We start from the raw sequence: 27955 nt of genomic DNA on the forward strand, positions 1-27955 counted from the left end.
TCCCCATCAACACGGTGCACCTCCCTGGGGCAAGAGGAAGCCTGTGCAGGTACTGCCAACCCCCAGAGAGGACCAGAGTCTGCTGGAAACCAACATTTTATTGAGTACTCCTGCTCCTTGGAATCTATTCCAGTAGATTCTTTGCCAAGGGCATCACACATCACACAGGGGTGTGACCAGCACTCCCCCTGCTACCTGCCGTGTGGGCAGGGGCAGGAGTGAATGGCTCTTCCTGGGCACAAGCCACAGTTAACCGGTAACAAGTTCGGAGCCATAGGAATTCATCTCTTAGAAAAAACGAAAACTGGAATTTAAAAAAACACAAAAAACCTGAGTATAAAACCTCAGCAGTGTTCCAGCACTATCTCAGAGTTTAAATATAAAAAGGCATCATAAGAAAACAGTTAAAAAGACAACAGCAGCAGGCTGCCACCTCCAGGGCAGTGGTCACAGGGGTGGGGCCAGCCCCGCCCTGAGCCGCTGGGGCCTCACTTGAGCAGCAGGTGCAGGCCCCCGCTGAGCAGCGCCAGCAGCAGTGCCAGCAGCAGCAGCGCCAGCAGCACCTGTTCGCGGGACACCTGCGGGAGCAAAACAGAGGAGTCAGGCTCGGAGCAGGCCCCAGCAATGAGGCCAGACGGGTGACAGCAGAGTTCCAAGGGGAAGCCCAGGGAGGTGGGGACTGGGAAGGAGCTCAGGAGAGGGGGGAAGTGGCCCTGAGGACATGGCCAAAGAGGCCAGCGGCTGCCAGTCTGTGGGACACAGGCAAAGGGTGGACACAGGTGAGGGTGGTCAGCTGCCCTGGTGGTGGGCAGTGCAGAGTGGGACCAGGCTGCCAGAAAGGCTGCTCAGGGAGGCCTCTGCCCTGGAGAGGAGACGAGAATCCTGTCTGCCAGGTGAAGGCTCTCGGGCCAGAGGGAGACCCAGGACCACGCACTGGTTTGTGCACTCATAACCAGGAATCCCAAACTCAGAAGCCTATGGGACCAGGCGGATGTGGACAACGATGACACAGCAGATGACAGGAGTGATGGGGACTGTGGCACCCTGAGGAGCAGCTCTGACAGCCCCCACTGGCCGCAGAGCAAATCAGGGTCAGGAATCTCAAGGCTCTTACCCAGGACCCGGGATTCAGGGATCTCCAGAACCTCATTATGTTCTCCCTAAGGGTGGTGAAACCATCTATGAAACTTCTAAGAACATCCCTGATGTCGTCCGTCTGGTCGTAGATGAAAGCCAGACCCAGGCTACAGACAAAGAGGATGGGGGGACAAAGCCATTACTGCAGGAACAGGTAGGGACAGCCTGTACTTAGATGACACCATCACAGCTGTGGGGAGCAGGGGCCTGTGCCCTCCCACCCCACAGCCACCCGGGGCCCTTTCCATGGGCACCTCCACCTGCAGGGGCCTGTTTGTGGTGAAATTCATTCTGATTTCCTGCTTCCTTCCCTAGCCAGCCGCCTGCCAGTGGCCCTGTCTTCCGGAGCTGGCCACATAGAAAATAAACCCCCATTCTACAGGGCCCTGGCAAGCCGCTGCCCACTCTGTTCCCCCACTGGAGACTAGCTGAGAGGCCCAGCCCTCAGGGTCTGGGATCCGAGCTCACGTAGTACCTCCTTTTAAGACCATCGTGGAAATGTACCATCTGGGCTTGATGAGGATGGCAAGAGAAGGGCCCTGGGCTCTGCTTTGTCTGTTGCCCAGGAATGCCAGGGACAGGTGGCAGGGGGCCAGTGCCAGGAGCTGGGGGCCCCCAGGGAGGTGCGGGAAGCAGCAAAGGGTTTCAGTACAGCCCCAGAGTGTCAGGGCACATTCCCCACAGACCTTCCTCAGGGCCCAGCCCTCTGCTGCATTCAGGGCCTTTACTCACCGCCCAGGGCCCCTCCCCAGGTATAGAGGCCCGGGCAGGGCACAGGCCGGTTACCTGTGCATGGCCACCTCAGAGAGCTGGGCCAGGCGCGGGGCCCTGAGGCTCACGTCCATCTCGTCCCCGATGCAGGCCAGCCGCAGGGCCAACATGTCACTGCAGGGAGCACACATAGGAGTCGGGGTGTGGCTGTGCTGTGGAAGCCTCATGTACCTGGACCCACCCAGCCAATGGATTGTGTGCGGCTGGGAGTGGCCCAGAGGGTAAAAGATGGTGTCAGATTCGGGGCAGGCACTGAGCGGGCCTCCCTGCCTCCCTCCTCCAGCTCCCACTTGGATTCAGAGATACCCGCGAGGTCCCATCCGTGCGTGGCCCCAGAGGTGCCAGAGACACCAGGGAGCAGCACTGCCTGAGTGGTGAGTCCCAGGCCCTCTTGTGCCCTGTGACTGCCCACTAGCGTCAGCAGCAGGTGAGTCTCCTGAGGCAGCCTGCCCGTGCACCCAGGGATGCCTGAACATCCAGAACTCGGTCTCTGAACTTCCCTGAAGAATCCTGGGGCAGGCCCACCTGTGGGCTTTGGTGGAAACGGTGGACAAGGGGAACGGGCAGGTCTGGGGAGTGCTGAGCGCCCTGGATGGCTGAGGCTGGCTTCCCACAGGGGTTGCAGCTTACCTTCCTTTGTGGGAGGTGACGGGGCTCTAAGACCTGTGTCCTGGTTCCCAATCCTGAAACCAGCCCTGCTGGCACCACCACTCTCAGAATGGGGGGACTAAGAAGCCCCTGGTGGCCCCCCCCCACTAAGCCACATCCTTGATCCTACACCCCATCCACATCCACTCCCACACAAAGACTGAGGCACTCCCCACCCTCCCAGCTTGCTGGTCTGGACCTCCACCAGGGACCTGTGTGCATTCCATCCCAGTGACTACAGCGGGGGAATTCCCAGGGAGGTGGGACTCCTAGGGGCCCTGAGCTGAGGCCGGGCCAGGGCCCTGACCCCACCCACCTGACCTGCTAATGCCCTGGGCCTACGCTCCCTACTTGAAGGGGATGCAGGTGGGAGGTGTACAGGGGTGGGCTGGCAATCAGGGTTGGGGGCTGTGGTCCTACCTCCTGTCACCCTGGGGAACCTCAGGCAAACACTGCCCCGGATGGAAAACACTGTCCATCCATCCTTGTCCATTAATGGACAAGTCCCTCTAGTTCTAAAATCCCAGCCAGCCCAATCCCTGTGTCCAGGACCCTAATGACTAAAAATCCTGAGGCTGACAGCAGAAAAGAATCCTGTGGAACCTGGAGCTGGTCCCTGGCCTGTGGGAAGCGCCACATCAGAGCCAGGATTCCCCAGGAGAAAGCAACAGCTCAGGTCAGGCCTGATCATTCTCTTCCAGGCTCAGGGTAGAAACTACTGAGGTCAGCTGCTCCTGGGCCTTCACATCCCTCATCTGTACCAGGGGAAGAATGAAAGTGCCAGTCTTGGCCGGGCGTGGTGGCTCATGCCTGTAATCCCAACACTTTGTGGGGCCAAGGTGAGTGGATCGCCTGAGGTCAGGAGTTCAAGACCAGCCTGGCCAACATGGTGAAACCCCGTCTCTACTAAAAATACCAAACAAAAATTAGCCGGGCGGCCGGGTGTGGTGGCTCATGCCTGTAATCACAGCACCTTTTGGGAGGCCGAGGCAGGCAGATCACAAGGTCAGGAGATCGAGACCATCTGGCTAACATGATGAAACCCCATCTCTACTAAAGTACAAAAAATTAGCCGGATGTAGTGGTGGGCACCTGTAGTCCCGGCTACTCAGCAGGCTGAGGCAGGAGAATGGCATGAACCAGAGAGGCAGAGCTTGTGGCGAGCAGAGATCATGCCACTGTACTCCGGCCTAGGTGACAGAGACTCCGTCTCAAAAAAAGAAAAGAAGTGCGTGTCCTTCCTCCCGCTGGGAAGGCCGGGTGTGCCTGGACATAGCTGGGAGCAGCTGGCAGAGTGCAAGGGTCAGGTCCTACTGGACCTTGGCCCCTGAAACCCCAGGCAAATCCTTTTGCCTCCAGGGGCCTTGTCAGTCCTAGGAAGATCCCTTCATGCCTCAGTAATTCTTTGAAGCTGGGGCCAGGAACTGCATGGCCTCCTCAGCCTCTTCCATAGGTTCTGGTTTTCTTTCTCTTTTCTTTCTCTTTCTTTTCTCCTTCTCTCTTTTTGTGAGATGGAGTCTCACTCTGTTGCCCAGGCTGGAGTGCAGTGGTGCAATCTCAGGACCCAGTACAACCTCTGCCTCCTGGGTTCAAGTGACTTTCCTGCCTCAGCCTCCTAAGTAGCTGGGACTATTGGCGCCCGCCCCCCTCCCCGACCCCCATACCCGGGTAATTTTTGTATTTTTAGTAGAGATGGGGTTTCACCATGTTGGCCAGGCTGGTCTCGAACTCCCAACCTCAGGTGATCCGCCCACCTCAGCCTCCCAAAGTGCTGGGATTACAGGCATCAGCCATAGCGCCCAGCCCGGTTCTGGTTTTCTAAAATGAGAGCCGTCAGAGGCAACTGAACCAGAGCAACTCCATCTTGAATAGTGGCTGGGTAACAAAAGGCTGAGACCTACTGGGTTGCATTCCTAGGAGGCTAGGAATTCTAAGTCACAGTCACAGGATGAGATAGGAAGTCAGCATAAGATACAGGTTACAAAGACCCTGCTGATGAAACAGGATTCAGCAAAGACGCCAGCCAAAGTCCACCAAAGCCAAGATGGCCACAAAAGTGACCTCCAGTCATCCTCGCTATTCACTGTGCACCAACTCTATTAGCATGCTAGGAGTCACTCCCACCAGTGCCACGACAGTTTACAAATGCCACAGCAACATCAGGAAGTTGCCCTCTATGGTCTAAAAGGAGGAGGAATCCTCAGTTCCGGGAACTGCCCACCCCTTACCCAGAAACTCCTGAATAATCCACCCCTTGTTTAGCATATAATCAATAAACAACTATAAGCATATTCAGTCGAGCAGCACATGCACCTGCTCTGCCTATAGAGCAGCTTTTCTTTTTTTGAGATGGAGTCTCACTCTGTTGCCCAGGCTGGAGTACATTCGTGCAATCTTGGGTCACTGCAACCTCTGCCTCCTGGGTTCAAGATATTCTCCTGCCTCAGCCTCCCGACTAGCTGGGACTACAGACATGTGCCACCAGGCCAAGCTACTTTTTTTTTTTTTTGAGATGCAGTCTCGCTCTGCTGCCCAGGCTGGAGGTGCATTGGTGCGATCTCGGCTCACTGCAAGCTCCGCCTCCCAGGTTCACGCCGTTCTCCTGCCTCAGCCTCCCCAGTAGCTGGGACTACAGGCGCCCGCCACCGCGCCCGGCTAATTTTTTGTATTTTTTAGTAGAGACAGGGTTTCACCATGTTAGCCAGGATGGTCTCGATCTCCTGACCTCGTGATCAGTCCGCCTCGGCCTCCCAAACTGCTGGGATTATAGGTGTGAGCCACCACGCCCAGCCCCAGCTACTTTTTGTATTTTTAGTAGAGATGGGGTTTTGCCATGTTGACCAGGCCGGTCTAGAACTCCTGACCTCAAGTGATTCACCTGCCTCAGCCTCCCAAAGTGCTGGGATTACAGGTGCGAGCCACTGTGTGTGGGCCAAATTCTTTCTTGCTTGAGATCCAAGAACCCTCTTTTGGGATCTGGATCGGGTCCCCTTTCAAATGGCAACAGAGCCACCTCCTTCAAGAGGCCTTGATATACTCAGCAGGTCGCTAAGGGCCTGGCCTGTCTAGCTCCCTGAGGCCCAAACACTGTGCCATTTTGACAGCCAGTGGCCCCAGGTCCGTCTTGGGACTGTGAACATGGTGGCTGTCCAGGGCTCTGTGAGCTGGTGTCAGGGGAGAGGGGACAGCAAAGTGAAGCCACTCCCAGGGCAGAAGCCTCCATGCCCACATCTGGGGAATCTTCCTCTCAGGGGCCCTGCCTGGGAGGCATCTGCAGTGCTGCCCCAGTCACAGAAGGTCTGCTCATCCGGCCCACCCCTGAAGTCACTATCAGGCATGGGGTGGGGCAGGCCATGGGGACCTACCTGTCCTCCATACACTCCAAAGGATCGAAGTCCTCCATAGGGTCCAGGTCCTCTTCAGGGTCAGTCACACCAAGAACCTCCATGGTCAGGGGTTCCAGGAGCTGCTCATACAGGAGGCTCTCCATCAAGATGTGTCTGGAGATGGGTCTTACTCCAGACATTTCTCCTTTGGGGCAAAAACACAGCATATGGCTGGACCCCTCAGAACTGAGCGGTCTGGGGGCTCTCTCACAGGGTAACCCCCAGATTGCATAGCCCTACTCACCCGCTCTTTTGATCCGCTAAAGCTGTCAATATCCCCCAGCCCCAGCTCCTGCAGGCATGAATCCCGCTACATGCTGTGTGCCTCTGGGCAAATCGCCCAGCATCTCTGTTCTTGGAAGGGAGGGACTTGAAGATGATTCATAAGGGCCCTTTCTTTCTTTCTTTGTTTTTGGATACTGAACCTTGCTCTGTCCCCCAGGCTGGAGCGCAGTGACACAATCGTGGCTCACTGCAACCTCTGCCTCCTGGGTTCAAGCGATTCTCCTGCCTCAGCCTCCTGAGTAGCTGGGACTATAGGCATGCACCACTACGCCTGGCTAATTATGTTGTGTTTTTAGTAAAGACGGGGGGTTTCACCATGTTGGCCTGGCTGGTCTTGAACCCCTGACCTCAAAGTGATGCAACCCACCTCGGCCTCCCAAAGTGCTGGGGTTACAGACGTGAACCAACCGTGCCCAGCCTTTTTCTTATTTGTGAAACAAAATCAGAGTATAAATAAATATTAGAAGTTCTCTGACACCAGACCTCAAGAAAACCCAGGCACCTGCTGTCAGCACAGGGGACAGAGGCGAGGCTGCACAGGCAAGGCGATTCCTCTGCACCACTAAGCAGAAGGCTACACCTGTTCTTTGGTGTCTGCTGTTTCTCTTGAGAAGACAGGCAGAGAAGCAGCCTGAGAAAAACGTATCACAATCCCCATTCCCAGTGAGACCATCACTAATTCTTCTAGTGTTTTTCCTAAGCACATGTGTGCATCACACATCCTTCTTCACAAATGGGATCACCCCATACACAGTGTTTTACAGTCTTCTTTACTGGCAAACGCTATTTACCTCGCCAGTATCCATTCCACCTGGCTTCTTGCTGCTAGAACCCCAGTTTTCTTCGGGGTGGTCCTGCATCATCATTCATCTAAGCCAACCGCGGCCCTCCTCTCCCTCAGCTTCCCAGCATCCCTTGCAGCTGGTGGCAACCGTGTAACCCAGTTCTGGTCAAGGAGGGCTCAGAGGCTGGAGGCAGGGGTTGGATGCCAGGGAGCTGACACAGCCAGGGCAGCCCCTTCAAAGATGGAGCTGCAGCGGCTGGCCGGGAAGAGCAGAGTGGGGAGGCAGAGCGCCCAGGCCTCAGGGTGTTGCCGAGCTGCCTCCTCCAACTGTTTGTAAGAAAAATGAACCCAAATGTGTCCTCATCGCCATTCATTGAGTTTCCTGTTCTTTGCCACCAAAGGCCTTCCTAACTGTGATCACTGCGAATTCCCACGTCAATAAATGTTTCATCCTGATGGCAGAGAAGGGTTCTGCGACCCGATTCACTATCATGTACCCCACATTTACCCCACAGTGTACCAAACAGTCTTCGATCTAGACGATGATAATGACGATGACTGTGGCACGGGAATCTAATGGCCTAGTTCAAAGCCCAGCTCGGGCAGTTAGCACCAGTGTGTCAGTTTCTTCATCTGTGAAATGGGTTTCATGGTCTGAGAGCCCTGCCCTGGGCTATTGGGAAGACGAAATAAGGAACTCCTTCATGTACTTTGAACAGGGCCTGGCACGCTGGGAGGAAGCTGGCACTAACCATTACCTTTATGCTTCAACTCATTATTTTCTTACCATAATACCCTGGGTGTTCTTAATTTTCAATTCCCCATGCCTGCTGATAGAACACTCCGCCCTCCCACTATCTCACTGAACTGTTTGTTCACACAGGACACTGAGGCTTAGAGAAGTTCATGACTAAGCCAAGAAGGGACAGAGCTCCAAGTTTCCCTGCCCCCCACACGAGGGAGAACTGACAGCAGGCAGGACCCACAGGGCCGCCCTCCCACAGGCCTAGGCACAAGTGTGTGATCACAACTTGCTTTCAGCATTCAAGGGAGATGGATGGGCTGGGTGCGATGGCTCACGCCTGTAATCCCAGCACTTTGAGAGGCTGAGGTGGGTGGGTCACCTGAGGTCAGGAGTTTGAGACCAGCCTGGCCAACATGGTAAAATCCCGCCTGTAATAAAAATACAAAATGAGCCAGGTGTGGTGGCACATGCCTGGAATCCCAACTTGAATCTGGGAGGCAGAGCTAGATTCTGACTCAAGAAGAAAAAATAAAATTTCACAGATGGGATGTTTTACATTGTACAGACTGCCAGCACTGTGCGTGTTAAGGTGGCATTAAAAGAACTGTGTCCAGAATTTCCGGCTGCCTTGGGTGTCTATGCAAATGGCATTTCCCTAGGAAAGCAGCTCCAGCCCTTGTTTGCTTTTCCCCCCTTTCCCTACCCCTGGAAAAGGCAGTCTCCTGCTCTGTGCTCCTGTGGAGACCCCAGTACCTCCACGCCCCGCAAAGTGAGAACGACAGTGCAACCTCAGCTCACTGTGAGCTGCGCTGTGAGCTGCACGGAGCCTTGTCTTGAGCCACTGTCCCAACAGCCCCCTTACCCAGCAGGCATTCCAGAATCCTCAGATAGGAAGAAGGCCCCAGCCACCAGAGTGGGCTACGCTGTCCAGGGTCTACAGCAGAGAGCAGGCCGGGCCGACCTGAGGAGTCAGTCACCCACGCTCTGCCTTCAAGACCCTTTCAAGCTCCCCACCCCGCCAACCTCCTCATCTGAGTAGACCCAGGACCACGTCTCACCTTAGATTAATACCCTAACCCAATCCTTCCTGCCTCAGCCTTGGTTTCCCCATCTATTGTGTTTTTGTTGGTGGTAGTGTTTTTTTGTTTGTTTTTTGAGACAGTCTCACTCTGTTGTCCAGGCTGGAGTGCAACGGTGCTATCTCAGCTCAGCTGCAACCTCCGCCTCCCAGGCTCAAGTGATTCTCTGCCTCAGGCTTCCAAGTACCTGGGACTACAGGCGCGCGCCACCACGCCTGGCTAATTTTTCTATTTTTAGTACTGACGGGGTTTCGACATGTTGGCCAGGCTGGTCTCAACTCCTGACCTCAAGTGATCCGCCCACCTCAGCCTCCCAAAGTACTGGGATTACAGCACTTTGGATTAACTCATTAAATACCCATTACCCTCTACCATATCAAAGAAGTGACCTAATCTGAGCCTTTAACCTCCGGCCTCTAGGCCCAGGCCCCAAGATTGGCTTGATATGAATGGCGAAGATCCCATCACCAACCGGGCCAAGGCTGGCCTTGGGGCCCAGATCTGCATGGGAAAACTCAGTGCTGAGCCAGGGAGTGGAGGGTGGGGGGCCTGCCCAGGAGGGTCCTTACAGCTGTGCTCCCTCCTGGCCACCCCACCAGCCCAAGGGAGGCCCAGTCCTGGTCACTTCCTACCTGGCACCTGCGCTGAATGCCTTACTGGCCTCCAGCCTTCAGTGGAGCTCTCTCCAACCTAATCTCAAGGTGGCAGCCTCAACCCTGACCCTGTCACTGCTCTGTCTGGCTCCCTAGACCTGGCCTGGTCGGTGCAGCTCATGCCTGTAATCCCAGCACTTTGAGAGGTGGAGGCAGGTGGATCACCTGAGCTTAGGAGTTTGAGACTAGCCTGCCTAACGTGGTGAAACGCCATCTCCACTAAAAATACAAAAATTAGCCGGGTGTGGTGGTGCTCGCCTGTAATCCCAGCTACTCGGGAGGCTGAGGCAGAAGAATCACTTGAATCTGGAAGGTGAAAGTTGCAGTGAGCCGAGATCGCGACATTGCACTCAGCCTGGGCAACAGAGCGAGACTTGTCTCAAAAAAAAAAAAAAAAAAAAAAAAGTGGGGGGGTTGTGCCATATCCACTAACAGGCCTTCCCCCTGTGGCCCTGCCACCCCAATCTTGGTTCCCGCCGTAACCACACTCAAGATAAGTACGCTTTCCATGGATGGTGCCTGGTCCTGCCATGCCTCCAAGTCTTCAAATGTGCAGAGCTCACCAGCCAACCTCAGACTGGCCCATGCCTATGCCTATTGGCCCTTTTATAAAAATTAAATTTTGGCCGGGCGCAGTGGCTCACGCCTGTAATCCCAGCACTTTGGGAGGCCGAGACGGGTGGATCACGAGGTCAGGAGATCGAGACCATCCTGGCTAACCCGGTGAAACCCCGTCTCTACTAAAAAATACAAAAAACTAGCCGGGCGAGGTGGCGGGGCGCCTGTAGTCCCAGCTACTCGGGAGGCTGAGGCAGGAGAATGGCGTGAACTGGGAGGCGGAGCTTGCAGTGAGCTGAGATCCGGCCACTGCACTCCAGCCTGGGTGACAGAGCGAGACTGTCTCTAAAAAAAAAAAAAAATTAAATTTTATTATTATTTTTTTCACATATAGGGTCTCACTCTTTTGCCCAGGTTGGAGTGCAGTGGCCTGATCATGGCTCACTAAAGCCTCAAACTCCTCGGCTCAGGCAATCCTCCCACCTCAGCCTCCAGGGTAACTGGACAGGTATGTACCATGCACATGGCTAATTTTTATAGAACTGTTGTAGAGAGAGGGTCTTGCTTTGTTGCCCAGGCTTGTCTCGGAACTCCTGGCTTCAACTTCCACCTGGGCCTCCCAAAGTACGGAGATTATGAGTATGAGCCTGGCCGATTCAGGCATCACCTTATTGGACCCTCAGAGTCTGCGTGTCTCTGCTCCCCTCTGGCTCCAGCTGACCACACTAGCTGCTGCTCAGTTTCGTACCTGTGGCGGGCTGGAGTGTGGGCTCTGCAACTGGACTGTTGGGTGTCCCTGGGCAAGTTAGCTGACCTCTGTTTCCTTTATTCTAAAATAAAGATGGCTCTGCCTGTAGTCCCAGCACTTTGGGAGGCCAAGGCGGGCAGATCATGAGGTCAGGAGTTCAAGACCAGTCTGGTCAACATTGTGAAACCCCGTCTCTACTAAAAATACAAAAATTAGTTGGGCATGGTGGCGGGCACCTGTAATCCCAGCTACTCGGGAGGCTGAGACAGAAGAACTGCTTGAACCCGGGAGGCGGAAGTTGCAGTGAGCTAAGATTGCATCACTGCACTCCAGGCTGGACAACAGGGCAAGACTCCATCTCAGAAAAAGAAAAAAAATCAGAATGGAGATACTAGTAACACCTATTGCACAGGACTATTGTGGGGATGAAATGATCCGGCACAGACTAAACCCCTAAGAGGGGAGCTGCTGCTCTTATCAGTTTCTGGTTCTCAGCCCAAGGCCTGGCATACAGCAGACATACGTTTGTTGACTGAAGACATGGAGGCAATCTATTCCCAGAGGACCCCCTGTGAGGTCACTGCAGCTGCAGATCCAGGAAACTGGACTGGTTTTTATTATCTTTTTTTTTCCAGCAACCTTGCAAATGAGTAGTTGAAACCCTTCTTTGGTGAAGGAAGACACACCTAGCCACGTGTCCCCACCCAGGCTACAGCCCACACTTTGCCTCCTACACACTCACAGTGGAAACACCAGGCGCCAGGCAGAGGCCCTGTTTCACCCTAAGAGGTTAGGATGCAAATCTCATGTGTGCAGAAGAGCGCGCCACACCCACGGCCTCGAGGGTACCTGCAGGGCTGAGTGGGAGGGAGGGCAGGTTCTGGGCAGAGCAGCCTGCATTTGGTGGACAGCTCTGCACTCAACAGCTCGCCTGTGGCTCATCTGGAAGATGGGGAAACGCCATCTACCTCCCAAGCCCCTCCCGGGTTGCGCAGAAGCACAAGCAAGTAGAGATGTGTCCTGCACAGTCCTCAGCAGGTGTTCAAGGGCTGAGGCTGCAGGAGTGTCAGAGCAGGGGTGGGGGGCAGAGGTGGGTGGGGCTGGACCTGAGGGTGGGGTCGAACTCCCAGTAGGGACCCTCAGACTCTCATGATCTCACCCAGTCCTGTCAAAGCCAGGCAGGTGGGATCTGACACTTCCCGTTTCACAGGCAGGCAAACCAAGAGGGTCAGGGGCCACACTGGGGTCACAGGGAGGGCCGGCTGAGTGGGCCCAGCTAGAAAACCCTGGTCCGGTCTTCCACCTGCAACCCTCTCAGTCACAGCCTGGCCCTGGACCATGAGGGTGGGGTGACGCAAAGCCCTTGGAGCACACACAACTCCAGTGCAACCCAGCAGGGAAATGCCCTGAGCCTGCAGCCAGGCTGGACCTCAGTTCCACCCCCTGCTTGGCCCCTGCTGTGTGAGGCAGAACCACCAGCTCACCTCTGAGCCTTGCAGAAACAGCCAGGCCTCCAGGGCTGCTGATAGGATGAAAAGATACACTACTGCCCATTTCCCGCCACCTAGCAGGGGCTCCATAAAAGCTGGTTAACACAATCAACAGCCTTAGAAGGGAGGAGACCAGAGGCCACTCACAGCTCAGGACGCCACAGTGGACTGCACATGTTGCTGCCTTTCTGGAGAGTAGTGTGACAATCAGCATCCACCAGTCACACACGCACATGACCTTTGATTTCTAGGGATGCATCCCACATACACCCCTGCGTGGACCTGGCACCCTGAAAAATTGAAGCCACAGATCTGCAGACACCGCTGTGCTGTCACACAGCCCTTCAGGATGCTGAGGCGGGCAGGTCGCACGAGCCCAGTTCAAGACCAGCCTGGCCAATATGGCAAGACCCCCTTTCTAAAAATAAATTAACAATAAAAATTTTTAAAATACATGAAATGGGCCAGGCGCGGTGGCTTACACCTGTAATCCCAGCACTTTGGGAGGCCAAGGCAGGCAGATCATGAGGACAGGAGTTCAAGACTAGCCTAACATGGTGAAACCCTGTCTCTACCCCATTTCAAAAAAATTAGCCAGGTGTGGGGTGCGCGCCTGTAATCCAGCTACTCAGGCAGCTGAGGCTGGAACATTGCTTAAACCTGGGAGGAGGAGTTTGCAGTGAGCCGAGACCATACCATTACACTCTAACCTGGGCAACAACAGCGAAAAACTCCATCTCAAAAAAAAAAGATGTGTGTGTATATATGTGTATATATATATATGAATGAAATGGAGCTGTTTGATGTTTTTCTTCAAGGTGTATTTTTTCTTTCTTTTTTTTTTTTTTTTTTTGAGACAGAGTCTTGCTTTGTCACTCAGCCTGGAGTACAGTGGCAAGGTCATGGCTCACAGCAGTCTCCACCTCCCAGGCTCAGCTGATCCTCCCACATCAGTCTCCCAAGTAGCTAGGACTACAGGCGCAGGCCACCACTCCCGGCTAATTTTTTGGGTTTTACATTGCCCAGGCTATATTTCAAGAAGCTCAAAGTAACAATGCCCTATATCGTGACTCCCTCACCACCTGACTGGGGAAGCCCAGGCTCCAGAGCCCGCTGTTAGGAACCTGCACGTGTCCAAAACTGCTCAGTTTGGAAGGATGGGTCAATTCGCTTCCCATAAGTGATGGAGAATTAGCTAGGAAAAAAGAGGGAAGGCAGGGAGATTTAAAGAAGGGAGAGAGGGGAGGAGCACCAAAGGGGAGAGGGAAGAAAGAAAGGAATTTCCTTTTTTTTTTTATTTCTTTTTTTTTTTTTTTTTTTTTTTTTTTTTTTTTTTTTTTTTTTTTTTGAGACGGAGTCTCGCTCTGTCGCCCAGGCTGGAGTGCAGTGGCGCAATCTCGGCTCACTGCAAGCTCCGCCTCCCGGGTTCACGCCATTCTCCTGCCTCAGCCTCCCGAGTAGCTGGGACTACAGGCGCCCGCCACTGCGCCCGGCTAATTTTTTTCTATTTTTAGTAGAGACGGGGTTTCACCATGGTCTCGATCTCCTGACCTTGTGATCCGCCCGCCTCGGCCTCCCAAAGTGCTGGGATTACAGGCATGAGCCACCGCGCCCGGCCTTTTTTTTTTTTTTTTTTATTTCTTCAAGAGGGAGCCTCACTCGGTTGCTCAGGCTGGAGTGCAGTGGCGCGATGTTGGCTCACTGCAGCCTCCGCCTCTGACAGTGAAGAGCAGAATATGGATGTGCAGGTGGGTATTCAAAGCGTGGTTTCAACCGATTGTGTGCCACGCTTGCACTACTCTACAGTGAAGAATCCTCAACCGAATCAAATCAAAGTTGGGGGACATCTGTATAGTAAAGTTGTAAGAGGCCGGGCACGGTGGTTCACGCCTGTAATCCCAGCACTTTGGAGGCCAAAGAGGGCAGATCACGAGGTCAGGAAATCGAGACCATCCTGGCTAACACGGTGAAACCCCGTCTCTACTAAAAAAATACAAAAAAATAGCCGGGCGTGGTAGCATGCACCCGTAGTCCCAGCTACTCGGGAGGCTGAGGCAGGAGAATCGTTTGAACTCGGGAGGCGGGGGCTGCAGTGAGCCGAGATCACCACTGCACTCCAGCCTAGGCGACAGAGTGAGACTCCACCTCAAAACAAAAAAAAAGTTGTAAGGGTGACAGTGTAAGGGAAGCAGTCTCTCCTTTCCTGCCAGTAGAGTAAAGGGGATCGGGGCCCTTGACACAGTCATCCCTGAAACGTCAGCGCAGCAGGGGTAGGGGGCTTGGGCTCTGGGGCCAGCCTGCGCAGCTTCACTCATACATGGGCTACTCTTGGGGAAGCAGCTAGCTTCTCTGCGCCTCAGTTTCCTCCTCAGTAAAATCTACCTCCTGGGGTTGCTGTGAAGATTAAATGAGCTAAATCAGGTACAGTACTCATAAGTGAATGCTCGATAAATACGAGTTGTTATTTTTTGGAGGCTCGCAAAGAGCCCTTTAGCTCAAAGTATACACTATCGCAACCTTGTGACAGTGATAGGAAGGAGCGGCCCTGGGTCTCACTATGGCACCTTCTACAGAAAACAGGCGTGGCTGCTGGGCCCAGGGACAGAAACCAGACATTCCAGTCCATCTCCAGAAAGCACACACGTTCCCCACACAGCATGAAAAACAGACACCTCTACCGCGCCAAACACATGCATTTAGTTCTAAGAAAAAAAATCAGTAGAATGTATCTTATTTCCTCAAGTTTCAAGAAAAAAAAAAAAAAAAAATGAAAGGTCACTTTTTTCTCTTTAAACACTGATGTGTAGCTAGTAACTTGGATAAAAAGGTGCCACCCTACACAATGTGCTCAGTGTGTTCTGATTCCAGGATGGGCTTGGCCGCCTGGGCTGGGCCTGGGAGACCTCCGTCCTTCCCAGTGGAAACGGAAGCCGGGTGCCAGGGCCGCATCCGGCTTCAAGATCTAGAATCAGAGCCTTTGAAATTGAAAAGGGGCATCTGAAAGGGCACCCCCACCTGGGGCTTTCGGAGCTCAGGCTCCAGAATGAAGGGGTCACCTGGCTAGTGACAAGATGGGAGTCACCCTGAGCTGCAGCCCCCCCCCCCCAAGATCCCCCTGTGGGAGGCCCAATATGGAGAATTATCATTTTGGGACAGGGTCTCTCTGTCACCTAGGCTGGAGTGCGGTGGCATGAACATGGCTCACTGCAGTCTCCACCTCCCTGGGCTCAGGTGATCCTTCCACCTCAACTGCCCAAGTACCTGGGATTACAGGCATGCGCCACCACACCCGGCTAATTTTGTATTTTTAGTAAAGATGGGGTTTCACCGTGTTGCTCAGGCTGGTCTCAAACTCCCAACCTCAGGTGATCCACCCACCTCGGCCTCCCAAAGTGCTGGGATTACAGGCGTGAGCCACTTCACCTAGCAGACCTAGCTTGTATCCATTACTTTGAACTTGACAATGAGTCTGTAATTACTTACATAATTAAACATACTATCCCTTACCCCAACCCCCACTGAGGGGGGCTGTGTGATCCTGGTCACGGCACCTCTCTGATGCGGTCGCAGGGACAACCACAGGAGTGAGACTGAGGCCTACATGAGACTTCAAACCCTGAAACCCTGGGCCGGGCGCGGTGTCTCACGCCTGTAATCCCAGCACTTTGGGAGGCCGAGGTGGGCGGATCACTTCAGGTCAGGAGTTCAAGACCAGCCTGGCTAACATGGTGAAACCCCATCTCTACTAAAAATACAAAAAATTAGCTGGGCATGGTGGCAAGCGCTTGTAATCCTAGTTACTCTGGAGGCTGAGGTGGGAGAATCGGTGGAACCCGGGAGGCGGAGGTTGCAGTGAGCTGAGATGGCACCACTGCACTCCAGCCTGGGAAAGAGTGAGACTCCACCTCAAAAACAAAAACAAAACAAAACCCTGAAACCCTTCGGAAACAAGGCATCACCCAGAGGCCGGACACAGGGGCTACTTTCAGACCATGCTTCCCCCACCCAGTGGCCCCTCAGGGCCCTGCACAGGGATGCAGATGTGCCGAGTGACAAACAGGCCTGTTTCCGTTTTGCCTGGCATATTGTAGAGATGGTCCAGATGTTTGGTTTAATGTCAGTTTCTCTTTATCAAGAAAGCAAACCCCACTCCCTCCCACGCACACCCCACCCCATCTGGTACAGCCCGACAGAGTCAGGGCTCTTGCGGAGCCTGGCTCTGACAAGGGGCACTTGGCTGCTGAACCCCTGGGCCTGGGCCACGTTGGCCATGGGACTTTGGAAGAATTCCTTAGCCTCTCTGGGCCCCTAATTCTTCATTTCTTTTTTTTTTTTTTTTTTTTTTTTTTTTTTTTTTTTGAGACGGAGTCTTGCTCTATTGCCCGGGCTGGAGTGCAGTGACCGGATCTCGGCTCACTGCAAGCTCCGCCTCCCGGGTTCACGCCATTCTCCTGCCTCAGCCTCCCGGGTAGCTGGGACTACAGGCGCCCGCCACCTCGCCCGGCTAGTTTTTTGTATTTTTTAGTAGAGACGGGGTTTCACCATGTTAGCCAGGATGGTCTCGATCTCCTGACCTCGTGATCCACCCGTCTCGGCCTCCCAAAGTGCTGGGATTACAGGCTTGAGCCACCGCGCCCGGCCAATTCTTCATTTCTAAGACTAGAGTTAGGGGAAGCCAGGTGTGATGGCTCACTCCAAAATGCATTTAAGGCCAGGTGCGGTGGCTCACACCTGTAATCCCAGCACTTTGGGAAGCCAAGGCGGGTGGATCATCCGAGGTCAGGAGTTCGAGACCAGCCTGGCCAACGTGGCGAAACCCCATCTCTACTAAAAATACAATAATAGATGGCTGTGGTGGCGGGCGCCTGTAATCCCAGCTACTTGGGAGGCTGAGGCAGAAGAATCGCTTGAACCTGGGAGGCAGAGGTTGTAGTGAGCCGAGATGGTGCCATTACACTTCAGCCTGGGTGACAAGAACAAAACTGTCTCAAAAAAAAAAAAAAAAAATGCATTTAATACATGTAACCTACCCAACCTCACAGCTCAGCCTTTTGGAGGCTCCCAGCACTTTAAGAGGACAAGGTGAGAGGATCATTTGAGCCCAGGAGGTTGAGGCTGCAGTGAGCTGTGATTGCGCCACTGCACTCCAGCCTGGGCGACAGAGTGAGACCCTGTATCAAAAAGTCAGGGGAGAGAGATTTTAATCTATGTCCTTTCCTGTTCGAACACCTATAAAAATAATCCTAACCGTAGAGGAAGTGTAACAGACTAATAATTCTCTTGACTGATTTTGAAATGACCCCAAAAAGGGGAAGCCTGTGCCTTTTTATCACCATGAAGGAAGCAGAGAATGCCAAGCCACCACCTGGGTCTACAGTTGTTAAGTTTCAAAAGTTCATATTTAAAACAAGTTCTGGGCTGGGGTGTGGTGGCTCCCTCCTCTAATCCCAGCACTTTGGGAGGCCAAGGCAGATGGATCAACTAAGGTCAGGAGTTCAAGATCCCCCGGTCAACATGGTGAAACAATGTCTCTACTAAAAATACAAAAGTTAGCCAGGCGTGGTGGCTAGTGGCAGGCACCTGTAGTCCCAGCTACTCAGGAGACTAAGGCAGGAGAATCACTTAAACCTGAGAGGCAGAGCTTGCAGTGAGCCGGGATCGTGCCACTGCACTCCAACCTGGGAGACAGAGCAAGACTCACTCAAAAATAAAAATTAGGCCAGGCGCGGTGGCTCACGCCTGTAATCCTAGCACTTTGGGAGGCTGAGGCAGGTGGATCACCTGAGGTCAGGAGTTCGCAACCATCTTGGCCAATATGGTGAAACCTCATCTCTACTAAAAATACAAAAATTAGTCAGGCATGGTGGCGTGTGCCTGTAATCCCAGCTACTAGGGAGGCTGAGGAAGGAGAATCACTTGAACCCAGGAGGTGGAGGTTGCAGTGAGCCGAGATCGCGCCACTGCACTGCAGCCTGCACGACGGGAGCAAGGCTCCATCTCAAAAACAATAAAATAAAGAAAACAAGCTCTGAAATGCTGAGGCTGAAGAATATGAAGACTATTCACCCTGGTCCAGACCCTGAGGCTTGAGAGGCAGGTATCGCCCCTGGGCTCCGCTTCACGGTGTTTGGGTCTCCCCTATGAACTCGCGCCCCAGCCCTTTCGTACCCCAACTCCTCGTTTACATCCCCCCTCTGCTACCATCATTCCCCACGCAGGCACAGGGGACTCACTCATTCCTTGGGGCTCAGGCACAAGTCACTTCCTCCCCACCCTCCCCCGGACAGAATTAACTGCTCCTCATCTGTGTTGTCCCAGCACCTTGGGTAAACAGAGCTGGATTGGGCACTCAGCCCATCAAGGTCTCATTAAATGTTTACCTGTGTGTCTGACCCAGCCGGCCGGGAACCTGCATGGCCCCAGCACAGAGCAAGGACCCAGTGAAAGCAGGTGAGAGGATGCGGACGGCCAGAGAAAGGCTTGAGAGTTCACTGCAAAATCCTGAGGATGAGGGAAGGGGTTAATCAAGCACTCGGCTCACGACGGCAGGCTGTTCCTGGCTGGGAGACCCTGGACTGGACAGTATCACCTTCTGTTAAAGGACAGGAGGGAGAGCCCCATGGGCAGATGTAGCCCTGAGAAGGAGGTGAAATGCTGCATGCAGGGTATACATGCAGATCACAAGGTCAGAAGTTCGAGACCAACCTGGCCAACACTGTGAAACCCCATCTCTATTAAAAATATAAAAATTAGCCTGCCATGGTGGCATGTGCCTGTAATCCCAGCTACTCAGGAGGCTGAGGCAGGAGGATCACCTGAACCCGGGAGGCAGAGGTTGCAGTGCGCCGAGATCACGCCACTGCACTCCAGCCTGGGCAACAGAGCAAGACGCCATCTTGGGGAGGTGGGGGCGGGGGTCAAGAATACTTGATCTTAAATATCCAAAACGACAGGGACCATCACTCAAATAAACAAGTGAGCTTTTCTCTGTTTGCTGCACAGCTTTTCAGTCTGGGTAACTGGGTGCCAAGTTCTCTCCCACCCCCAGGAAAGCAGGTTTACTACGCAGGGCCTGGCGAGGCCTAGTGGTGTTTTGTATTGTCACATCCTAATATTGACACTAGGAAAATCAGCTGCCCTCTGTGCCCGCCCCTCTCCTGCCTGCCTCGGGGCCAACAAGGAACTTAGGGGCCGGGGACTGATCTGCTCGCATTCTGTGTTTCTCCCAGGGACCAGCCCCAACCAACCAGTGGCAGGACAAAGGGAGGCTAGGAAGTGGTCACATGTGTCCAGTTCAGACACACTGCTGGCTTCCTGGTGACCAGCAACAGTAACACTGGTGCGGAGACTTCCTCCGTACTGCTCCAACTGTTCTGAGCACAGACGGCAGTCAAAATCTCATGGGATCCACCAAGTCTGCAGCAGGGGAAGCAAAAAGCCATCAATTGTCTACACATTTAATAGGTTCACTAAAAACAGGATGCTTTCCAGGGAGAGGGGAAAATACCACCAGCAGTGGTGTCAGCTTCAAGACTCACTGGCCAATCAAGCCCTTCCTCAATTACCTCCTTCCGTTTATTAGAGACGGGATCAGAAATTGGGGGGAAAAAAAGTACACTGTTCTTAGTAGTCTCTGGTTTCTTTGCAGCTCTGTGACACAAGATCTTTTTTTTTTTTTTTCCTTTCTGAGATGGAGTCTCATGTTAGCCCAGGCTGAGTGCAGTGAGTGGCGCCATCTCTGCTCACTGCAATCTCCACCTCCTGGGTTCAAGCAATCCTCCCGCCTTGGCCTCCCAAAGTGCTGTGATTACAGGCAAGTCAAATGTGTGAGAAACTTGAGCCAGGCGAAGTGGCTCATGCATGTATTCCCAGCCATTGCACTCCAGCCTGGGCAACAAGAGTGAAACTCCGTCTCAAATAAAAAAAAACTTACAATAACTAACATGTATGCAGCCCCTCTATCTAGCCATAGAGTACCCGAGCTGTAACAGACACTGGGGATCTACCATTTGATGCTTTTTTTTTTCTTTGACAGAGAGTCCCACTCTGTGGCCCAGGCTGGAGTGCAGTGGTATGATCTCAGCTCAGTGCAACCTCCGCCTCCCAGGGTCAAGCAGTTCTCCTGCCTCAGCCTCCCAAGTAGCTGGGATTACAGGCACACTCCAACACGCCTGGCTAATTTTTGCATTTTTAAAAGAGACTGATTTTGCCATGTTGGCCAGGCTAGTTTCACAACTCCTGACCTCAGGTGATCCATCTCCCTCGGCCTCCCAAAGTGCTAGGATTACAGATGTGAGCCACCATGCCCAACCTAATGCTCCTTTTTTTGAGACAGGGTCTCACTCTGTCTCCCCGGCTAGAGTGCAGTGGTGTGATCAGGGCTCACTGCAGCTTTAACCCCTCCAAGCTCAGGTAGTCCTCTGAACTCAGCCTCCTAGGTAGCTAGGAACAGAGGCACATGCCACCATGCCCAGTTAATTTTTTGCTTTTTTTTGGTAGAGACAGGGTTTCACCATGTTACCCAGTCTGGTCTCAATCTACTGAGCTCAAGCAATCCTCCTGCCTCAGCCTCCCAAAGTGCTAGGATTACAGGCGCATGTCAAATGTGTGAGAATCTTAGTCTTAATATCCTTAAGACAATAATGATAATAATAATAATAATAATTAATAAAAGGGCCGGGCACGGGGCCACATCTGTAATCCCAGCATTTTGGGAGGCTGAGGTGGGTGGATCGCCTGAGGTCAGGAGGAGTTCGAGACTACCTTGGCCAACATGGTGAAACCCTGTCTCTACTAAAAATACAAAAAATTAGCTGGGTGTCGTGGTGGGCGCCTGTAATCCCAGCTACTAGGGAGGCTAAGGCAGGAGAATGGCTTGAACCCAGGAAATGGAGGTTGCAGTGAGCCGAGATCACGCCCCTGCACTCCAGCCTGGGCAACAAGAGCGAAACTCTTGTTTCAAAAAAACAAAACAAAACGAAACAAAAAAACACCCAGACTGTGCCATTCCTGAGAACTTATTCCAAAGACGTGCCCAAATTAAGTAGAAATCAGGGTAAGTCTTAACTACATGGAGGCTACTAACTTGAGTCGGGCTTTCTTCACCTGGGCAGAAACCTCAGAAATACATTTTGCAGAAGGAACAGAAGGAACTGAGGTTCAGAGAGATGGAATAGCCCTTCGGAGGTCACAGGGCTGGAGAGTGGAAAGAGGTTTTGGCTTGGGTTCCATAAAGGGCCCTTGGCTTCCAGCTAGACAACCCTGGCATTTCTGTGCCTCCTGTGACTGAAATCTCTTGTTTCTCCACCTGGAAAACGAGGCCTCCTGCTCCCAAGGACAGACAGATGTTAAGAACTTCCTGGCGCTAGTGCCCACCAGACTCTGCCCCTCCTAATGTGGGGACAAGAGGCAGACACCAACCTCCCTGGGAAGCTCGGGCTCCCAGGCCACAGTAAACACTCTGTTAAAACAGCAACAAAAATGTTACAGTAGTAAGAGCAACAACAACATCAACAACCACGTCCTACCCCACGAGTGGCTCATTCTGGCAAAACTGACAATGAAGGGGCTTGAAAGCGATCGCATTTAGGAGGCCAGAGCCCAGACGACGACCAGCTCCGAACCCCACAAGCCTTGTCGTGACCGCGCCCCGCAGGCGGGGGGACCCCTCTCGGGTCACCCGCAGGGGCGCACCCCCAATTTACCTAACAAAGTCGCACGCCCCAGCCGGGCTCTAGTCCCCGCGACCAGTCCGGGGCGCACCTGTGCAGGGCGCATGGGCAGGTGTGGGCGGGCGGCTGCGCGCCGCTCCGGGTGCACGTTCCTGTTCCGGACTTTCTGGGCGTCCCGTTACGAAGCATTTCCTCGGCCCTTAGGTGCACAGCGCCTCCGGGAGCCGGTCCCAGCAGCACCGGGCACGACGCCATCTTCTCTCTTTTAAGGGCACCGGGGCTGTGCGGCAGCGGCAGCGGCCGTGGGCTGGCGGTGCCGCGCTGCGCTCTGGCCGGGTCCGCACGACCCCAGAGGTCGGAGTCCGGTGCCAGGAAGCCGCCCTCGAGGACGGTGCGAGGGCCATGGAGCGTCCGGCCGTAGCGGCGAGACGCAGAGGAACCACCCCATTGCACAGGCGCGGAGACTGAGGCCCGCAGGGGCCGCGCCTGGCACGATCGGCCGTCGGGGACCTGGAGCCTCGGGCAGAAAGGGGACGTTTCGGAGCCGGAGTCCCGAGACGTCGCCCCACAAAGGACTCGCCAGCGACTTGCTGGGGCGGAAAAACCTGGGCACGGGTCCCCACACTTCCAGCCGCTCGGCACCCGGGCCGCGGCCTGGGCGCTAACCACCGGGCTCGAGCTGGGTGGAGCGGCGGGCGGCAGCAGGGTCAGGGGCACTCACCTGGCGGCGGCGATGCTGGCAGCGTCTGTGAGCCACCGGAGAAGCTTCGTGTCTACTGCCCGGCTGCCGGCGCGGGACCTAATAGGTCCGGGCGCCCCGCCCCTCCCGCCCCGCCCGGGTCCCGCCCCGCCCCGGGAGCGGCCTCTCGCACCCCGAGCGCGGAATCCCGGACTGGGGTCTGAATGGCATTGGCAACAGAACCGCTACAAGTGCAGCCCGTTGGCTTGTTTACAGCCTCTCTGCCCCCTGCGGTTCTGCAAGCTTGTTTTGTCCCGTGCGTCGCTGTTTCCCCTGCGCCCAGCACGGGCGTGCAGTCAGGGGTTTCCATAAATACTGGGGAGATCGATCCATTGACAGAATCTGGGTGTATAATCCAAGCCCTTTACACGGATGGCCTCCCCTTCGAGCTCAAAGTACTCCTCGGTGCTTTTTTCCACGATCATTGTACCCATCGAGGCTCCAAGAGGACGAAATGACTTGCTAAATGACAGCGTGAAGCCAGCGTTCAAAAACGTGCTCCTTAGGCTGGCAGCTTTGGGACTTAGGTGTTTTTAAGCCTATTTCACGAATATGAAAACCGAGGTTCACACTTGGGTAGCAGCAGCATCCAGTGCTCCATACCCGAAGCCAGGGGCACTGCCCCTCCAGTGCCACCCCTCCGCAGCCTTCCAGCTGCAGCACACACCCACGGCCTTCCCCCTCCCGTCGGGGCTCCGGGTCCGCGAGATGCAGGCCGGAACGGGAGGGATTGGGGGCAGGGGGCCCACGTGCAGACCTGGTTAGAAGGACCCCAAAGCCCCCGCGAGGGGCAGAGAAATCAGGAAGGTTCCAGGCGGGGTGGGCTGGTGGCAGCCTGCCCCGCTGGGATGAGTAGTGCCTAACAGCGGCCCTGGGGTATATTGGGGGTGGGAGAAGGCAGAGCGCTCCTGGAATAACAAAGTAACAATTGTCCTGCGCACAGCAAAGCTTGTTTACCTCTGTCTTGATCCCCTCAGAGATTAGGGGAGGGGCAGGGGTTCCCCTCCCCCAGCTCTGTCGTTTGCTACCTGTTGGGTACCCTCACTCTGTTCTTCCCACCTGTAGGGTAATTACTTCCCCCTCAGTGTTCTCATCTGTGAAATGGACAACAGCACCTACCAAGAGCTGGGCTGTTGGGAGGACCAGAGGAGGTAAAGCGTGATAAAGTCTTCAGAGCCCCTCCCTCCTTCTGGGCCTTGGACCTTCTTTGCTTTTGTAGTTTTTTGTTATTGTTGTTGTTGTTGTTGGTTGGTTTGTTTTTTGAGATGGAATATCACCCTGTTGCCCAGGCTGGAGTGCAGTAGCACAATCTCGGCTCACTGCAACCTCCGTCTCCCAGGTTCAAGCAATCCTCCTGCCTTAACACCCCCTAGCAGCTGGGATTACAGGCATGAGCCACCATGCCCGGCTAATTTTTGTATTTTTAGTAGAGAAAGGGTTTCGCCATGTTGGCCATGCTGGTCTGGAACTCCTGACCTCGGGTGATCCACCGGCCTCGGCCTCCCAAAGTGCTGGGATTACAGGTGTGAGCCACCACGCCCAGCCCTGTAACAGTCTTTTCTCCTAGGGCCTCCCAACTACATGAACTCCAACCCCTACAAAGCAGCTTGCCCTGACTGTGGCTACAGTCAGAAGTGGGGAACCCTTCATAATGGGGGCTTCCCTCTGAATGCATTTTGCAGATGAAGAAATTGGGACTCAGGGTGGTGAAGCAATGACACGGGGTCTCATGGGTCCAGAAGACCTGATATGAGTGAGATGCTTGAGACTGGAGGCACAGTGCCAGGCATGTAGGAGATGTTCAGTAAACATTAGCGGAACAGATGGAGAAAGAAGGACCGTTTGGGGACACTTTGGATGATTCAAGGGTGGAGTGGGTGAAAATACAGTACTTATTTACTTTGCAAAATCCCAAGATAATATGCTGATCAATAGGAGGAAGAGATAGCTGGAGGTGGTGGCTCATGCCTATAACCCCAGCACTTTGGGAGGCCAAGGCAGGTGGATCACCTGAGGTCAGGTGTTCAAGACCAGCCTGGCCAACATGACGAAACCCCGTCTCTATTAGAAATTTAAAAACTCGGCCAGGCGCGGTGGCTCGCACCTGTAATCCCAGAGCTTTGGGAGGCTGAGGCAGGAGGATCATCTGAGGTCAGGAGTTCGAGACCTGACCAACATGGAGATCAGGAGTTCGAGACATGACCAACATGCCTGACCAACATGGAGAAACCTTGTCTCTACTAAAAATACAAAAGTAGCTGGGCGTGGTGGCGCATGCCTGTAATCCCAGCTACTAGGGAGGCTGAAGCAGGAGAATCACTTGAACCCGGGAGGCAGAGGTTGCCATGAGCCGAGATTGCACCATTGCACTCCAGCCTGGGCAACAAGAGTGAAACTCTATCTCAAGGAAAAAAAAAATTCAAAAATTAGCCAGGCCACTATTCACAATAGCAAAGACTTGGAACCAACCCAAATGTCGATCAATGACAGACTGGATTAAGAAAATGTGGCTCATATACACCATGGAGTACTATGCAGCCATAAAAAAGGATGAGTTCATGTCCTTTGTAGGGACATGGATGCAGCTGGAAACCATCATTCTCAGCAAATTATCACAAGAATAGAAAACCAAACACTACATGTTCTCACTCATAGGTGGGAATTGAACAATGAGAACATTTAGACACAGGGTGGGGCCTGTCGTTGGGTGGGGGAAGGGGGAAGGGATAGCATTAGAAGATATATCCAAGGTAAATGATGAGTTAGTGGGTGCAGCACACCAACATGGCACATGTATACATATGTAACAAACCTGCACGTTGTGCACATGTACCCTAGAACATAAAGTATAATAATGAAAAAAAAAATTTATATATATATAAGATTAGCCAGGCATGGTGGCAGGCACCTGTAATCCCAGCTACTTGAGAGGCTGAGACAGGAAAATTGCTTGAACTTGGGAGGCAGAGGTTACAGTGAGCCAAGGTCGTGCCGCTGCACTGCATCCTGGGCTACAGAGAGAGACTCCATCTCAAAATAAATGAATAATAATTTAAAAAAGAAAAAACAGCGGCAATGAGCAGGGCCTGCAGCCTCCCAGCTGCCAACCACCTGGGTAACAGAAGCCCTAGGCCCTTCCCAGCCTCCCGCCAGCTCTGCCAAACCAGGACCTGAGAGTGGAGAGTTAGCATGGGCACCCGCTGCAGGGCTGAGAGCTCCTGGCCAAGACCACGGTCCACTGAGCACTGGGACAAAGCTGTCTAAACGCAGATGGTCAGGTCCACCGGGAAAGCAGTTGTCTTCAAAGAAGCTCCTCGATATCTCCCTGCAAGATGCTATTCGGCATCGCACTGAACTCCCAGTCTCCCCCAAACTCACCTCTCCTCTAACTTCCCATCTCAGCTGGTGGCAGCTCTGTCCTTCAAGAGGCTCAGGCCAGAGACCTCAGGGTTGTACCTGACTGTCTCTCATGCCCCTCACCTTGAATACGGACCAGGCCTGGGACCTGCCACTAATGAGTATAACAAAATGATGCTATGGGACTTCTGGGCCCCGATCAGAAAAGAACAGCTCCCACCTGGCCCTTGTTTTCTTGGGTCATCCACTCTGGGGAGGCCAGCCGCCAAGTCCTGAGGGCACGGAAGAAGGTTGGTGGAGAGGCCTGTGTGGGAGGAGCAGGGAACAGAGGCCTCCTGCCCACATCTCACAGCATGTGAGTGAGCCACCTAGAGCTGAATCCTCCATCCCCACCCGAGCCTTCAAATGGTGGCAGCCCCAGCCAGTGTCGGCTGCAGCCTCCCGAGAGACCACGTAGCTAAACTGTTCCTAAATTCCTTTTTTTTTTTTTTTTTTTCAGATGGAGTTTTGCTCTTGTTGCCCGGGCTGGAGTGCAATGGCATGACCTCAGCTCACTGCAACCTCTGCCTCCCAGGTTCAAGTGATTCTCCTGCCTCAGCCTCCCGAGTAGGTGGTATTACAGGCATCTGCCAGCATGCCCCGCTAATTTTTGTATTTTTTTTAAAACGGAGTCTTGCTCTGTCACCCAGGCTAGAGTGCAGTGGCGCCATCTCAGCTCATGGCAAACTCTGCCTTACAGGTTCACGCCATTCTCCTGCCTCAGTCTCCCGAGTAGCTGGGACTACAGACACCCACCACCACGCCTGGCTAATTTGTTGTACTTTTAGTAAAGACAGGATTTCACCATGTTAGCCAGGATGGTCTTGATCTCTTGACCTTGTGATCTGCCCACCTCAGCCTCCCAAAGTGCTGGGATTATAGGCATGAGCCGCTGCGCCTGGCCAATTTTTGTACTTTTTTTAGTAGAGATGGGGTTTCACCATGTTGGTCAGGCTGGTCTTGAACTCCTGACCTCAAGTGATCCACCCACCTTGGCCTCCCAAAGTGCTGGGATTACAGGTTTGAACCACTGCACCGAGCTCCTTTCCTGAGTTCTTGACCCACAGACACTGTGAGAGATAATAAATGTTTATCATTGGCCGAGTGCAATGGCTCCCAGCACTTTGGGAGGCCAAGGCAGGTGGATCACCTGAGGTCAGGACTTCAAGACCAGTCTGGACAACATGGCGAACCCCCGTTTCTACTGAAAATGCAAAAATTAACTGGGCGTGGTGGCAGGCGCCTGTAATCCCAGCTACTCAGGAGGCCGAGGCAGGAGAATCTCTTGAACCTGGGAGGCAGAGGTTGCAGTGATCTGAGATGGTGCCACTGAGCAAGACTCTGTCTCCAGAATAATAATAATAATAATAACAACATTTAAATCCCCATGTAACACTGCAATCCCTGGCTCCCTGCATGTATCACCTGCCCACACACTCCACGGTGCTCCTATTTATTTTGCTTACCTTCTGTCTCTCCCAGCTGGCATGTCAGCTCCACAAGTGCAGGGATCTTTGTCCACTTTTTTCTTTTTGCTGTTACATGCCCAGAGCCTAGGACAATGCCCGACATATAGTAGGCAGTTAAAGAAAGTAATAAAGTACGAATGGCTGGGAAAATGAATCAAATAACCTTCACCTTGAGGAGTAATTACAGAAATGTAATCGAAAACGTTGATGAACTGACCCTTGTCATCCAATGGGGAATGTGTCAAAGACTCATGGTGGCTGAGGACAGACAGAGGGGAAGTGGCCTTGGGCCTCCTCCCTGGGAGTGTACTGTGCTTCCCCACAAGGACACAGACCTACTGTTCATTGCTCTATCGCTGGCCTCTGGGACAGTGCCTGGCAGAGAGTAGATGTTCA

The 27955-nt window shown here is 53.7% G+C and overlaps 1 protein-coding gene across 2 annotated transcripts; it reads right to left on the reverse strand.

Annotated features, from left to right (window-relative positions):
• Positions 1 to 80: 80 nt before the first annotated feature.
• Positions 81 to 27831, reverse strand: BIK (BCL2 interacting killer). 2 transcript variants are annotated; one of them, XM_007976007.3, is made up of 5 exons: positions 27557 to 27831; positions 5922 to 6087; positions 1924 to 2022; positions 1115 to 1244; positions 81 to 578 (listed from the first exon to the last, which is right to left on the reverse strand). In XM_007976007.3, the coding sequence occupies exons 1-5, from the start codon at positions 27660 to 27662 to the stop codon at positions 489 to 491; spliced, it is 591 nt and encodes a 196-aa protein (XP_007974198.2). In that variant the 5' UTR covers positions 27663 to 27831; the 3' UTR covers positions 81 to 488. The 2 variants fall into 2 exon arrangements, with proteins under 2 accessions (XP_007974198.2, XP_072862739.1); XM_073006638.1 differs by lacking the exon at positions 27557 to 27831 and adding an exon at positions 22677 to 22777.
• Positions 27832 to 27955: the final 124 nt, after the last annotated feature.

The sequence above is a fragment of the Chlorocebus sabaeus genome, chromosome 19 (genome assembly GCF_047675955.1).
Source record: "Chlorocebus sabaeus isolate Y175 chromosome 19, mChlSab1.0.hap1, whole genome shotgun sequence".
Classification (NCBI taxonomy): domain Eukaryota; kingdom Metazoa; phylum Chordata; class Mammalia; order Primates; family Cercopithecidae; genus Chlorocebus; species Chlorocebus sabaeus.

Bases quoted from the DNA above. Each gene is read 5' to 3' on its own strand.
- BIK (XM_007976007.3), bottom strand. From the start codon at position 27,662: ATGTCGGGCATTGTCCTAGGCTCTGGGCATGTAACAGCAAAAAGAAAA. The intron at 6,088-27,556 runs GTAAGCAAAATA...TTTGCCCCAAAG, and splicing joins CCAGCTGGGAGAGACAGAAG to GAGAAATGTCTGGAGTAAGA. The intron at 579-1,114 runs GTAAGAGCCTTG...TTGCTCCCGCAG, and splicing joins CCCTGAATCCCGGGTCCTGG to GTGTCCCGCGAACAGGTGCT.